The sequence below is a fragment of the Nanorana parkeri genome, unplaced genomic scaffold (genome assembly GCF_000935625.1).
Source record: "Nanorana parkeri isolate BGI_ZX_2015 unplaced genomic scaffold, ASM93562v1 scaffold826, whole genome shotgun sequence".
Classification (NCBI taxonomy): Eukaryota; Metazoa; Chordata; class Amphibia; order Anura; family Dicroglossidae; genus Nanorana; species Nanorana parkeri.
Genome location: NW_017307094.1, coordinates 598,717 through 613,803, shown reverse-complemented (window position 1 = coordinate 613,803; position 15,087 = coordinate 598,717). Strand labels below are relative to the sequence as shown.

The following is a 15,087-nucleotide window of genomic DNA, read 5'->3' as shown; positions in this document are numbered from 1 at the left end:
GACTTTTTAAGCTATTGACTCGGAACAATCACACAGCAAGTTGGGTGAGAGTGAAATCAGAACTCATGATCTGCATATTTGTTCCAGGCTTGTGGTTAGAAAAGTATTGAAGCTATTAGATCACCATGACAGCCAGAGAACTAGGACTTTCAGAAGCAAAAGTTAGCCATGGTTGCCTCCATATTTCATACTGTATAGGTTTGCTCTAAGAGAAGTGAACATCTCCTTTTGCCTTGGTCTTCTCTCTGTAATGGAACAGTGGGTTTATTAAATCCTCAAAACACCTGTCAATATCAGTAGGATATCCTTCTCCCTTTGTAGCTTTTGTTACCAAACTGATGTTGACCAATAGAAATACACTGGTTAATATATTATGAGTAGGACTTGTACTCGTGAAAATGCCCCGGTCCTTAAGGTCAATACCGACCCTTTACATTTTTTAACCGCAGCGTCTGCTGAGTTCCCGCTCTTGTCGGGACCTCGGCAGCCTGCTGGGGACCTGGCAGTAGCTGTCCCTGGCAGTACCTGTCCAGTTCTATACCTCCTGCTCCTCCTTCCCAGCACCGCCACAGTCATGGACAGCCCCACACACAGCACAGTACATCCCCGAACACCAGCACCTGTCCGCTCAACGCAGAGCACTGCAGAGATCCACATGCGGCCCAGGTGAGATTGCAGCCTTCTGCTCTGGTGGGATGTATTGTGCTGCTGTGGGATGTATTGTGCAGCTTTGGTAGGATGTATGATCTATTGTGCTGCTGCTGCGGTGGGATCTATTGTGCTGCTGCTGTGGTGGGATCTGTTGTGCTGCTGTGGTGGGATATAGTGTTATCTGGGGACTTTTATTGTGCTCTGGGGCAGGGGCAGACTGACCATTCGGGCACTCGGGCGCAGTCCGAGGGCCCGCAGCAGCTGTCACCCTCTTTGGGTTACTGACTGTCCTGCAACACCATCTTCCACTCGTCCTTCGTGTTAAGTCCCGGCCCGACGGCTCACTGAGGAATGCTGCGTACAGACAGAGCTGTGGGGGGGGGGGGGTGCTGGCAGGGGACATTCCACAGCTCTAGAGCAGCATCCACGATTTTCCAGCTTTTTAATTTTTTTTCCAAAGAAGGAGAAAAGGTGAGCAAAAACCTACAAATTATGCTTCTTTACATCTTGTCACTTTGATATTAAGCACATGTCACATGTGAATAAGGCTAAATATGTTGAACATTTACTTCCCAGACAGCATCAGATGCAATCTGTTAGCGAATTGCCAAACTATTGTGAACAATGAGACAGTAGGAAAGAGAATTTGGCCTTTTTGTAATAACATTACTGATTCCCATAAATCATGGCTTGATTTCCTTTGACTTCTTTTTGATCTCTTTGTTCTGTGCGTTACAAACTTCTGACCTCTGCGTTCTGTGCGCTACAAACTTCTGACCTCTGCGTTCTGTGCGTTACTACCTTCTGACCTCTATGTTCTGTGCGTTACTACCTTCTGACCTCTGTGTTCTCTGAATACTACGACCTCTGCGTTCTGTGCGCTACAAACTTACCTTCTGACCTCTATGTTCTGTGCGTTACTACCTTCTGACCTCTGTGTTCTGTGCGTTACTACCTTCCGACCTCTGTGTTCTGTGCGCTACAAACTTCTGACCTCAGTGTTCTGTGCGTTACTACCTTCTGACCTCAGTGTTCAGTGCATTACTACCTTCTGACCTCTGCGTTCTGTGTGTTACTACCTTCTGACCTTTGCATTTTGTGTGTTACTACCTTCTGACCTCTGCGTTCTGTGTGCTACTACCTTCTGACCTCTGCGTTCTGTGCGTTACTTGCTGCTGAGCTTTGCTTTCCTTATTATTGAACTCTGCGTTATTTAATGCTGCATATTTGCCACTCTGTGCATTTCTTACTACTTACATTGGTTCTGTTCTTGGGACTCTCATGCAATGGTTCTGGTCTGATGTCTGTCCTGCATTGGCTCTGGTCTGTTGTTTGTCCAGCATTGGCTCTGGTCTGATGCCTGTCCTGCATTGGCTCTGGTCTGATGTCTGCCCTGCATTGGCTCTGGTCTGATGTATCTCCGGCATTGGCTCTGGTCTGATGTCTGTCATGCATTGGTGTTGGTCTGAGCTCTTGCATGCATTTGTGCTGGTCTGAGGTTTGCGTGCAGTGGTTCTGGTCATGGGCGCACTGGAGCACGGGGGTGGTGGGGGTTTGCATATCATCACACATGCAATATGTACACAAACCCCCCACTCCGGTCCTAGATTATTCATTTCTCCTGTCCATTCTCCTACTAATTCTCTTGCTATTCAGGATAATTGCACAATAGGTCAAAATAGCCAAACCAGAAAAAGTCTGCCGTTTAGCTCACTTTCCAAATTGCCTACTGTATATTAGTCTAGATTTGAGATTCTCCTACCAATTCCCCTGCAATTCACTTTTTAGTGAATAGACCTGTTATTTTAAAAATAGTATGGAAAAAAAATTCCTGTAACACAAGAATGTACATGTGGGTGGGGCTTATATATGGGTGGAGCACAAAGGGGCCTCATAAACTCATATTGCCCAGGGGCCGTGTGTTGTCAGTCCGTCCCTGCTCTGGGGACATGTATTGTTTTCTGTGGACATGTATTGTGCTCTGGGGACATGTATAATGTTTTGTGCATATGTATTGTGCTCTGGGGACATGTATTGTGCTCTGAAGGTATCTGTATTCTACTTTGGTGACATCAGTCTGTGTTGTTTTAGAAAAAAATGCACAATGATCTACTGTGCTGTGGTGGGATGTATTGTTCTCTGGGGACATGTATTGCGCTCTGTGGGCATGTATTGTGCTCTGGAGACATGTATTGTGCTCTGCAGGCATCTGTATTCTGCTTTAGGGACATCTGTATTTAGCCCTAAAATCATCAGTCTGTGTTGTTTTAGAAAAAAAATTCAAATGTTCCTTTGAGAAAAAGTATCGGTAATTGGTATCGGCAAGTACCTGAGGGCAAGAACTTGTACTTGGTCTTAACAAAGTGGTATCGGGACATCCCTTAGTATGAGTGATTGTGTTTTATGGTGGTGCAATAATACAAGGCTTGAAGTTAAAACTGGGCATTGGCAGTTATGAAAGTACCACTAAAATCTGGAGCCTTGAGTAGAATTTGCTTTGGAGGACCCATAATGTCCGAACTCCTTTGCTTTACTAACAGCACTGACTCTTCAGCTTTATTATTTGTCTTCCTATGTCCTTACAAAGCGTTTAAAGTAAATCAATAACCAGGGTATGGTCATATAAATATTTATATATTCTTAAGAAGCAATAGTTCAAACAAACTATCAATGACCTTAGCTACAGTCCTTATGGAGAAATTCAACCTCATAATTCACAACAAATATACTGAAAAGTCCGTTCTGTGAACAACTCAGCTACCCCTACCCCTCCTCCAAGAACACCTGGTCTGTATTTATATTAGAAAATATAAGACTGGAAGACAGTCAAGTAACTACTGGAAGGGTGAGCAGAATGAATATCTCCATAGTGCCTGCAACTACAGAGGTCAGCGAGGGCTTGTTTTAAAGTTTACTACATGTCAAGAATATGTAGATACTTCAGTGTCCATAGCCTGGCCATAGATTCTCATTTAGTTAGGTAACCAGTTTAATTACTTTTTTTGTGAAATATTTTATGATATCTATTCACTCCCAAATTGTTCTCCACTTTCTTCATACCCTCCAGTATGGTCATCTCCAACTACCTCCTACTTTCCAATGAAAAACAATTATTTTTACACATTTAAGAGCAACCACTGTTTGCTTCACACCTCTTCTTTCTCATCAGACTGTACCTTTGCTTGCAGCTCCCTACCTACACATTACATTTTCTTAGGTGAGATACCCAATTGTGTACCTTTTAACAGTGCTATTCTGTCATGGAGACAGTGTTTAACACAGTTGCAGGACAGCCTCGGGGCAAAAGAAAACAGCTTCTAGGAGCGTCATTTCTTGCTGAAATGCTTTAGTGATTCAGCCTTCTTTTTAATTGCATAGGTCGTCTGGGTACAGACAGGAAACCCAGCCACCTTTCGGAAACGTGAACAGAAAGCTTGATATCCAAGATATCCATGTACCAACCAAATAGGTGGCAACCCCAAGTCTTTATATGTTAACCTTTTTTTTACTACCTCCCCAATCAAGACAAACCTATTCTTAAACTATGAAACTGATCGGTAGCTGTGAGGAAATAACATCAATTCTATGTACAAACATTGATATATCATCATCTATGCACATAGCTCTTAGCTTGTGTAGTAAGCGTTTATGAGGTACCGTATCAAAAGCCTTAGCGAAATCCAGATATACCACATCTACCGACCTCCCTCCATCCAGATCTCTACTTACCCCCTCGTAAAAAGTCAGTAGGTTAGTCTGACAGGAACGGTCTTTCCTAAACCCATGCTGATGATCACTAACTATACCATTAGCCTGATCAAATTCTACTAAATAGTCCTTAATCATTCCCTCTAGCAGTTTGCACTACAGTTTGCACACTACACACTAAGTTCATAGTCAGTAATAGAGCTTGAATTCTAATTCTGGGAGATTAGCAAAATGCTGCTAGATATACAGTTTGCTCAGTGTTTTTTAGCTGGCAAATACATTTGTGAATTATTCAAAGAGCTTTTTATGAGCTCCTATTAGGTCAAGTTCTTATTAAGTCAAGTTCCTCTTGTGCTGTTCATTTTTAATGTACATTTCAATTATGTACAATATGAATAATTATTTTTTTGACTTGTGAAGTTGCTGTACCTCACATTATGAAGAGATCCAAGAACTGCCCATTAAACTCCACAAGTAACTATATTATACCAATAATATTGCTTCAACATATTTATCAGTGAAATCTGAAAATACTTTATGCATGGTGCATTTGCACAGAAGCCACTGTTTGAGCTCCCGCATTCCATAGAGGGACCCTGCTCTCAAAATGACAGCTAATCTTTGCCAGAGGAAGACCTGGATGTACGAGATATGCCCTAAGTACCTTGCAAATATGGCCACATTGGAAGCCTTAGGCCCTAGGGAGTTTCCAAAATTACTCCACTGGGGATCTGCCACTGGCCCTAAGCATCAATACACTTATGGCTTGGGCTGGCCATGCCCCTATGTTTTAAAAGGTTGTTCACAATCAATCTGGGGGTTTCTGCTTTTCTCTTTAATTCTGCTGGGGAATTTATACAGAAAAATGTTCCTGCTATGGAGCCATGTCTAGCAGAGATATTTTGAGACCCTCACCTCTCTACTTATACTCCCTTTGGTGGTTAGGAGTGTGTGTAAAGTTTTATGAGGCATCCATACACTTGGCAATATTCAATAGCAAAATTATCAACTTAGAGATGACTAGCAGTGTGTGTCACTTTCGCAAAAAAGAGGTGCTGGCAGGTATCAAGTACAGGCATGTAGAGGTGGCAGGAGTTCCACTTTAATTTAAGTAAGAACTCCATGTTCACTTTAAATCTGTTTTTAAATGCTAGACAGAGTGGCAGAGCTCATACTTGATTTAGTTTCACTATATCAGACCATTATTATTATGCTTTATATATAAGCACAACAGGGGGAATTTTCAGTTTGTTCAGTTAAGCTTTGAAAATGAAAGATAGAAGCTGATTGAACTCACAAAGCAGCCACTGCTCATATTCCTTATCCTATGGCCACACGGCCCCATCCCTCTTGTCGGTGCAGGCAAGAAAAGCATTCTGCAGCCTGATGCTGGTTTTCACAGAAACAATTTCCACACAAACAACTGGTATCGCAAACTGGACAATGTTTATTCCCGAAGTTAAAACATGCTGTAAACAAACACAGGCTCATTCAACTCTAACATGTTTCACAATTAGCTTATTAAAGGAGAACTATGAGATGAGTGATTTCCACTCACCTCATAGTTCTAGCCGACCTGTGACAATGAGACTGTCACAGGTCGGCTCAGTAGATCGGGAGGTGAGCGAACACATACCAGGTTCGCTCACCTCTCGATCCTGTCACGGCTCTCTGCCGTGACAGGGGGAGGGCTGGATTGCTCTCTCCCCATTTTTCTCTGCAACCCCCGAGTCTGGCTCGGGGTTACCGCTCCTAACATTGAAAATTCACCCCGAGCCAGACTCGGGATTACCGCCAGGGAGGTTAATGAAGATTCATCTCTATGAATAAGCCCTTTGGTGAAACATGTTAGAGTTGGAGGAGACTGTGTTTGTTTACAGCATGTTTTAACTTCAGGAATAAACATTGTCAAGTTTGTGATTACCATTTGTATTTGTGTGACAATTGTTTCTGATTGAAGCTGATTGGTTACTATGGGCAACTGCTCCAGATTCTGTTTCCTACAGTTTTGATAAATTCCCCTCAATATATTACACAGCACAAACACTACAATTAAATAATATGGGGTATAAATTGTAAATGCCAGACATAATAAAGTACAAATCTACAGTAAATCTAAAGTGTATCTAGTTCCAGTTGACTAGTACCTTCCCATATCCTACTTTATTCAGGATAGTTGCAATATCTTATTCTATTCCTTATTACCAGGGTTATTTTACTTCCTCAGATTTTCATCCACCTTTTGGTGCACACGCTGTCAACATATACATATCACTTCCTGCAGAAAAATATCACACATTAATTTTTACTCGCTGAATAATTTTCACTACTTTCACCATTAAAATACAAGGCATATTGTGCTATTAATCATTCCTTTTCGAGGCTTGAAGTGTAAAAGAAATAAAAGCCTAGTGGTGACGTGAGTTATATTTGTATGAAGCTATGTTTAAGCAGGAGATATTGACGCTTGAAGCCGCCTGCTGCTTGTAAAATAGTATTTTGAAAAATTGAATCAATCATTGTTGTAACAATTGGCTGTCATGAAAAAGCTTTTTTTAGTAGACTGTAATTCCTCATGGGTACCAATGATGCAGATTTCAATTACTTACACAGTAATTATTCACATATAAACAGTAACAGATGTTATGTTGGATGTTTTGTTCGAATTATACAAAGGGTTGTTATAAGAGAAAATTTACCCAAAGCTAAGGAATACATGTTTTGGTACACGGGTCTAGCCAAAGTTGTGGTTAATAATTATGTCTTACAAGAGACACTTGCTTTGGGATACAAAGAAAAAAAAAAGCTTTCAGACCAGAATCATTACTGAATCCTCCAGAGTTCACCCATTAATGCTGACTGACAGTTTGAGATGAGTTGCTAAACTGCTAGCAGAGATGTAATTTTGTCTGCCTGTGTGTATAAACAGCTCATAGGGTACCCTGGGCATCTCACAGCCAGCATGCTTGAATATGCAAATAGCAACTTCTGAAACTGCAGCTATTTTGATCCTATACTATGGTGGACATCACCACCACCAAATCAACTGCTGACTAGGGGGATTCCCTGCCCCACGGAGGCATATAAACAAAGGGGTGGGATGATTGTGCTGACATTATTGACCTTATCCATATATCCTGAATCTGAGCCCATAAACATGAAGCACATATGCCATGCAGCCTATAATGTCAATAATGTCACAGCATCCCATCCGCTGTGGGCAGGAAATTTCCTGGCAGCTGCTGACAAGGCAGCAGTGGCTTCCTTCCGGGTTTGGAGAAGCTCAGATTAAGACCGGATTCGGTCCTAACTTGTATCATAAACCTACATGTGTGTTTATTCAATCTCAAATACTATGTAAATATGTAATTATGAATTTCAACTGGACTATAGAATGACATTGGACAAAATGACATTCTTTTGCATTCTTTTGTGTGGTCTCACATAAGCCTTTCATTATATGGCAACATGTGACACATAGGGTGACCTTAAATTGTATTGGACATCCAGCATGGGGATGGCTAAAATATGAAATCATGTTAGAACATTATGTGCATGACAAAGGTAGCTATGGTTCATATTTTTTTCTATCAATTTGTTAGTCTGAGCTTTTCCTGACATAAATGACAAATGAAAAGAGTAATTTAGTAGGAAAAAAATTAAAAGAAAATGTGATTTTGTGTAATTAGCTACAAATGTTAATTAACATGCACAGTTTAAACATAAACATGAATCTGGTAGGATTTATTTTGCATAAAATTAGAAGAGCGTTAACATGATTATAAGCTATATTAGCAGTGCACATTTTTGCATAAATTAATACTTTTTTCAGTTTACCTTCTGGAGGTTCAAAATCTGAACATGATCATATCCATTTTATTAAAATAACTGCATCAATGTATGCAATAAAAGCTAAAGGGCAAACAACATAATTATTTTTAATATTTGTAAAATGATATTTTTGGCAATTATCTAATATGCAAACCTTAGATTTTAATATGTTTCAACCTGAGGTTTATTTGCTGGCATGAGATTAAAATCACCTACAAAGCTTAGCCCCCTCATTCTATTGCAGCTCAGCACAACTCAAATACATTTTAAATAACTGCTATCAACTTTTGAAACATACACGGTCACAGGGGCAGCTCAAGCTATCACATTAAGGTTTTTTCTAATTGTCTTTCCAGTGCCTTGCAGATAATTGACAAAGAAGTAATCATGTCTGCTTAAGAGACAACTTAAAGTGACACTAAACTCAGGAGTTCAAAATGCATTCAAGTACCTTAACTATTAACAAACATAGTAACTGATTTAATATGGCAAATGATAAAATGTTTAAATGTGCAAGGCTGTTTTGCAAATTCATCCTTAACTGCAAAACTAAGTCCACAGATGTAGGGCAGAATAAGAAAAAAAGTGATACATTCAAGAGATATTTTTTCAGATATTTCAAAGTGATCGACTTCATGTGAATAATTTTAGTGTGCTTTAGTGTGTTAAAAGCATGCTTCTGTGTTGAGTCAGTCACTACATAAAATGGCAGATTCTTAGGAAATACTGGCTCGGCAACCTGACAGTGCCTTGCCAATCCTCTTATCTTACTGCAAAGTTACATTCAGGTTACACAATTGTATTTAAGATTTACCAGCACCTATGTAGGGCAAGGGCCAACCTGATTGAATATAAACTGGATGGATTGTCTAAGTAGGTCCTAACATCACTTAGTTGTTGACAGAGCTAATGGAAATGGTTCAATCAGATTCCAAAGTGTGTGATCAGCTTACATCTTCTGATAAAGGTTTGTTTTATTTAAGACAATTGATTCTCTGCAGTCTTTGACATAAAAGCACCACAATGCTCCTTCTAGATAAATACATATGGGGTTGATTCAAAGTTAACTTTGCAAGGGAGTTCAGTTATCCCTTAGCTTAGACAATGTGGTAATACATTCATTTTGCAAAGAATACCCAGTCACTTGGAAGGAAAATAAATAAGTAGTTTTTTTTCTTGCACTTAATTAAATAATGGAAGTCAGCAGAGTTTCACCTCATTCACTAAGCTATGAAAAAAGTTCCATTGCAAAATGAACCGTCTATTTGCCTTCAGTAAAGCAATCCCATAGACTCCCTATGCTTTAGATTATAGAAGGGAGCTTGGCAACAATGTTTTTTTATGCAAGGCAAGAAAAAGGTACAATAGTCAAAAGAAAGATCTCATTTAGTTATGTTGTCTTGTGCCCTATTAAATAATGTGTAATTTACTTTTAATAGTGGGTTTACTTAAAGAGATCACAACATTGTATGAATGTTTTATTTACAGTAATAGCTTGAGTAATTACGTACAACCAAAAAGCATAATTCAGCTCTTATTTAACTGACTATGCGTATCTGGTAAATACTGGTTTTTGAGAGGTAGCAATTGGTCTCTACTACTAATAAATGTGCTTTGCACAGTGTTATGTGTAAACCTGGACTTTGGGCATACTACAGGAGGGACCACAAGCAGTGTCTACGAACTGTTTCCGCACTCACATCCAACCCAATTTGTTGTCAGATTCCTGCATATGCTCTGACTTACTGTACTAAGTAAGTTGAAATTTACAGAGGACTATGCTCCCACGCCCATACCCCCATTTGACAGTGATTGGGCCCAACAATGGGCTGTTTAGGTACCAAAAGCTGTATTAGAGAGAATGTCCTCTGTGTGTGTAAGCAATGGTTAATGAGTGGCTGGTCCCTCCTATAAGCTGAAACTGTTACCATGTTTAGTATTGGGAAAGTAGAGGTTCACTTTAATAAGGGCACTGAGCATAATGCTTCTACTATTTGCTGAAAATGGTGATAATGGAAGATATAAGATATGAAATAGATACACAAGTGTTTCTGTCTGCATTTTACAGCATAGGATAATTTTGCCTAATGTTCACTTCTAACAACAATATTATCCTTTAATTACACTTAAAAGAGAACCATTTAATTATCCAGTAATTCATTTTTAATTAGAATGAATCCTTAAGAATACATGTAATAGCAATTATGACAGGATATTGGATGAAATGAATGCAGCCGTTTTAAAAAGCTTTTAATAATTACATTTCAATATGTAGCGATTCTGAGATATTTTCTTTTCATGTGTTGTGCAGGTTACGATGTCTGGTGAAACAGCTGGAGAGAGGAGAAGCTTCAGTAGTGGACCTGAAAAAGAACCTGGAATATGCAGCCACTGTGCTTGAGTCAGTTTATATCGATGAAACAAGGTGAGAGACCCAGAAGTTTTATTGTAGTGATGATTACTAATTTTGCTGTCATCAGAATTTCAGTAAAGTGAAAACACTTTTACTAATTAAGTTGCTTAGGTGAAATTTGCTTGAAAAAAATTTCTAGAATACTAAACAGGTATTTGACTGTGGGATATGTCAAATACAAGTTACCCCGCCACACACTGTGGTTCCTCCCACAGGTTTGATCATCCTGTAGTCACTGACATGGTCACTTTAAGCAGGTTTTAATGCAAGAAATATTTATTCTGTTATTTGAGTGGTCATTCTGCTGCATGCACAATGTCTACACATAATGTATGTCAGTGTAGACTGATTCTTAATTGGCTCTCTGCAGAGAAATTAGTGTATTGTATGAATTTTCATCAAAACATTCCAATTGTTAAATGAAATATATTTAAGAAGGAGCTACTATAAGGTTGACTATCAGTTTATAATAACAATGTAAATATGTTTGGAACTGACTTAAAAAGTAAATTATTGTATGTATTTCTAAATGTATGAGGGGCGGTTACTGATTAAAATTTTCGAAAATGTTTTAAATCGATTAATTTCAATGAATTATAACGCACATACAGATCCAACTAGATTGGCCTATACATATACAGCACAGCAATGAAGTAATAAAATGAACTAGGATCACACTAATCCAGCACGTTATTAATCTCACGTGCCCCACTCAATATGGCCGCCCCTTGAGCGGGGAAACTCAGAATAATAACGTGCTGGATTAGTGTGATCCTAGTTCATTTTATCACTTCATTACTGTGCTGTACGTGTATAGGCCAATGCCTTGGCTGGCGCTTGTGCAGAACAATTTTCTTGGGCAAACCTCTTAGTTGTAACGAAACCGGAAGTCAGGCGGTCGCAGAACTCGATAAGTGTCGACAGATCACCGGTGATTGATCGAAAGTTTAAACTTATCGAGTTCTGGGACCGCCTGACTTCCACTTTCGTTACAACTAAGAGGTTTGCACAAAAAAGTTCTTCTGCACGAGCGCCATCTGCGGCATCGCTCTATACACATACACCACAGCAGTTAAGTAATAAAATGAACTAGGATCACAGTAATCCAGCACGTTATTCATCTGAGTTGCCCCACCCAACCGGCGACCATATTGAGTGGGGCACCTGAGATAAATAACTTGCTGGATTACTGTGATCCTAGTTCATTTTATTACTATCTTGAGGAAACCTCGTAGTTCTAAGGAAACTGGAAGTCAGGCGATCCCAGAACTCGATAAGTTGGGACTATCGATAGAACACCGGCCCAAGTGGCTCTGTCGGCTTACGAAGGGAAGGGGAAGGAGTCTGCTGAGTATGTTCGGCCAACCCAAAGCCACACGAAGCCACCCGATGTACGACTGATTCTGAAATCATCAGTACAAACCTGAAGTGCATAGCCGAACAGTCGGTTGTTCAGTCGGCTTAGTGAATAGAACCCTCAGTTGTTTGTATGTGTCTCGCTCAGTGGCGTAACAACTGGGCACACAGCTGGGAAGGGGGGGCGCCAGGCCGTGACAAGCGAGACCCGGGGAATTAAAGGTTGCAGCGGTGTGGAATCCCAGGCGGTAAGTTAGTTTCTACATTTAGTCCTGCTGTGCACAAGCAGGACTAAATGTAGTGTGGGGAAGCCGATTGTTTGTGTACATGTGATCTTGGAGATGTCGCCGAGACGGCAGCCTCCTCCCCCTGCATTTACCTCTCTCCTCGCTGGCTCCGTCATCCGGCTCTATTGTCCCAGAAAGGTTTACTTTGCTGGATCTAGCTGAGTAAACCTTTCCCTGCGATCTGTTTTTTTTTCTGATATCGGAACCGCCGGCCGTCGTCAGTCAGAAAAAACAAAACAAAAACCCCAGCATAGGAATGCATAGCTAGATTCCTATTGGCTATTTCACTTTGCAATAGCCAATAGCAAACTAGCTATTGTACTCGCCCTCTGCTGCTGTCAATCAGCAGAGGGGGGCCTGAAGTTCTCCATCAGGTCCCCCTCTGCTGATTGACAGCAGCAGAGGGCGGGTACAATAGCTAGTTTGCTATTGCCTATTGCAAAGTGAAATAACCAATATGAATCTAGCTATGCATTCCTATGCTGTTTATTTTATTATTATTATTATTATTATTATTATTATACTAAGAAAAAAAACCCTGCATATAGCAAAGAAGCTATTGCTTCCTGTGCTATCTGCCATCATTTCAGGGGGGTGTGCTCTCTCCTCCCCCTGTTCCCCCCAGCAGATGGGGGGGGATGGGGAGAAGGCACCTCCCTAAAATGAGAAGGGCACCTCCCTGAAATTGCTTTTTTCAGGTTGGGATCCCTGGTAACCCTGCTGCTCCATGTAAACAGTGAGAGGGGACAGCAGTCTCTCACCTGTCACAGGAGTTCCAGCACAGTGCTGTGCTAGAACTCCTGTCTTGGAGGTGACAGGGTAAATAAAGAGAACCTGTCACATCCAAATGCTATCACACAGGTGCTTGTTAGCTCCTGTGTGATAGCGATACAGTTAAGTGAAAAAAAATTGATAAACAATCATTAAATAAAAATAACAATAAAAAATAAGTAAAAAAATAATAAGAAAAAATTATTACATTTAAAAAATAAAAAGTTGATTAAAAAGTAAAAAATACCATGGCCCACTTGCCATGATAACCAGTTGATTGGCAGGCTCCTTCCCTACAGCGACTTGCCCAAGGTCTGCACAGAAGGAGGACTGGAGCCTGCCAATCAGCTTGTTACTATTCCCTGGGTGATATTTGGAGGCGTACAGGGACATGGAGGGCATGCTGGAACTTGTAGTTCCCTGGGTAATATTTTGGGGGGGGCGTAGAGGGCCAATATTGGTATGCTAGAACTTGTAGTTCAATTACTATATGTCCCAGCATGCTCTCATTTTACCTGTACAACCCCACATATCACTGGGGGGCAAAATTTTGTTCTGCCCTGGGCTCCCATTACTCTGGTTACGCAACTGGTCTCGCTCACTTGATGGTTGGATAAGGCTTGCTCTTGCCTGATAATAATGGGCATCAAGGCCTAGAGGCAGGCAGACAAATGCAGGCTATCACTGCATATGGCACACTAGCTTCCACACTAGCTTTTTTTTTACTTTGCCATACTCTATCTTTCCGCAGGGGCTGGCTGAGCAGAGAGAGGGAAGGACAGAACTCACAGCATTTATATATCCCTTTCTCTCTATATAACATCCTTGTTGCAGCCAGTCAGTAACAGGGAGAAAGGAATGTATTTTTAGTTTGTGTTCTGTCCATTTCTCTGCTCAGCTTGCCACCGTGGAGTTATACTATTATAAATCTCAGCAAAAGAGGATAGGTCAGCTTAATTCAGTAGATTTTGGAAATGAAGAACCACACCAATTAAAAAAATTCAGAAACAACTTTATTCCATTAGGGTAAGGGGACATTCAGGTAGAGCAGCCACCACATTTTGGGGGGTTCAAAACACACTCCCTTCATCAGGACTTAATGAAAGAAATCATGTATGTGGACTACAATCCCGGCAGCTTGAAAGTTGTATTAAGTTCTGATGGGAGTACTTTAGACTTGTCAGCAGCTGGTTTGGCTGGTGTGGCAATTCAATCCCAAAATCTATTGGGTTCACTGTTGAGCCAAAGATACTGTGTAGATCTTTTGGCTTGTGGAAGTTGCCTACCCATTAGCCAGATCATACATATTCAAAACACTTCACCACTCTTGGATGAGGAACACCAACAGAATAACCACACTGGTCCAGTGCTCTCTTTCCACTTCCAAATGTTAGCTTAACTGATTCAGCACGACCACTGTTTTCCTCCCTTTATAGGAACTGCTACTGTGTCTAGTACACTGCCATCATCTGTGCTGCATATGCAAGGCCAATATATAAATGGCAATAATGAATAAATAAATAGATAACTAAAATAGGTTAATAGAGATATGAGCAGATACACAATACCTCTCCTGGGCTTTTAGCTCTATGGACATCCTGGAAAGACAGAGATGCTCATAAGTAGAACATGCCCCTTATTCATATAATTGAAAGTGCTGAGGAGGAGAATGATTGCACATCATGGGTATTGCTGTAGAGGTGCAGGACAACAGCTGGAGATTGATAGATATTGTACTGACAGGACCCTGAACAAATTACTGAAATGTCTTTCACATGGCCAAGTGGGAACCCTAATCTGGCAGCATATTTGTGGGCTGCAGCAGCACTCCCTAAGTGGCGGTACACCATCCTCCCAATGTATGCCACTGCTGCTTGGGTAATGAATGTCAAGCAACTGTTCCAAAAATCAGGGCTGAATTTTATGTATGTGCTCCCCAAGCACCTTTATCTAATAACACTGTCAGGGCAGTTCTATTTAACTTAAAGTGAAATATTATTTTCTCAATATTGTTTCCAAAAAACTTACATGATAAAAAAAAAGGGAAATGATAATGAAAAAGAAGCAGTT

General features: G+C 40.5%; 1 protein-coding gene across 1 annotated transcript in view; it reads left to right on the top strand.

Moving 5' to 3' along the window:
- The first annotated feature begins 574 nt into the window (after nucleotides 1-574).
- Nucleotides 575-15,087, top strand: part of PDE1C (phosphodiesterase 1C) — a 135,559-nt gene continuing 121,046 nt past the window's right edge. The window contains exons 1-2 of the mRNA XM_018565264.1: nucleotides 575-666; nucleotides 10,502-10,615. Coding sequence (XP_018420766.1) covers nucleotides 575-666; nucleotides 10,502-10,615 — 206 coding nt within the window. The remainder of the gene's footprint in view (nucleotides 667-10,501; nucleotides 10,616-15,087) is intronic.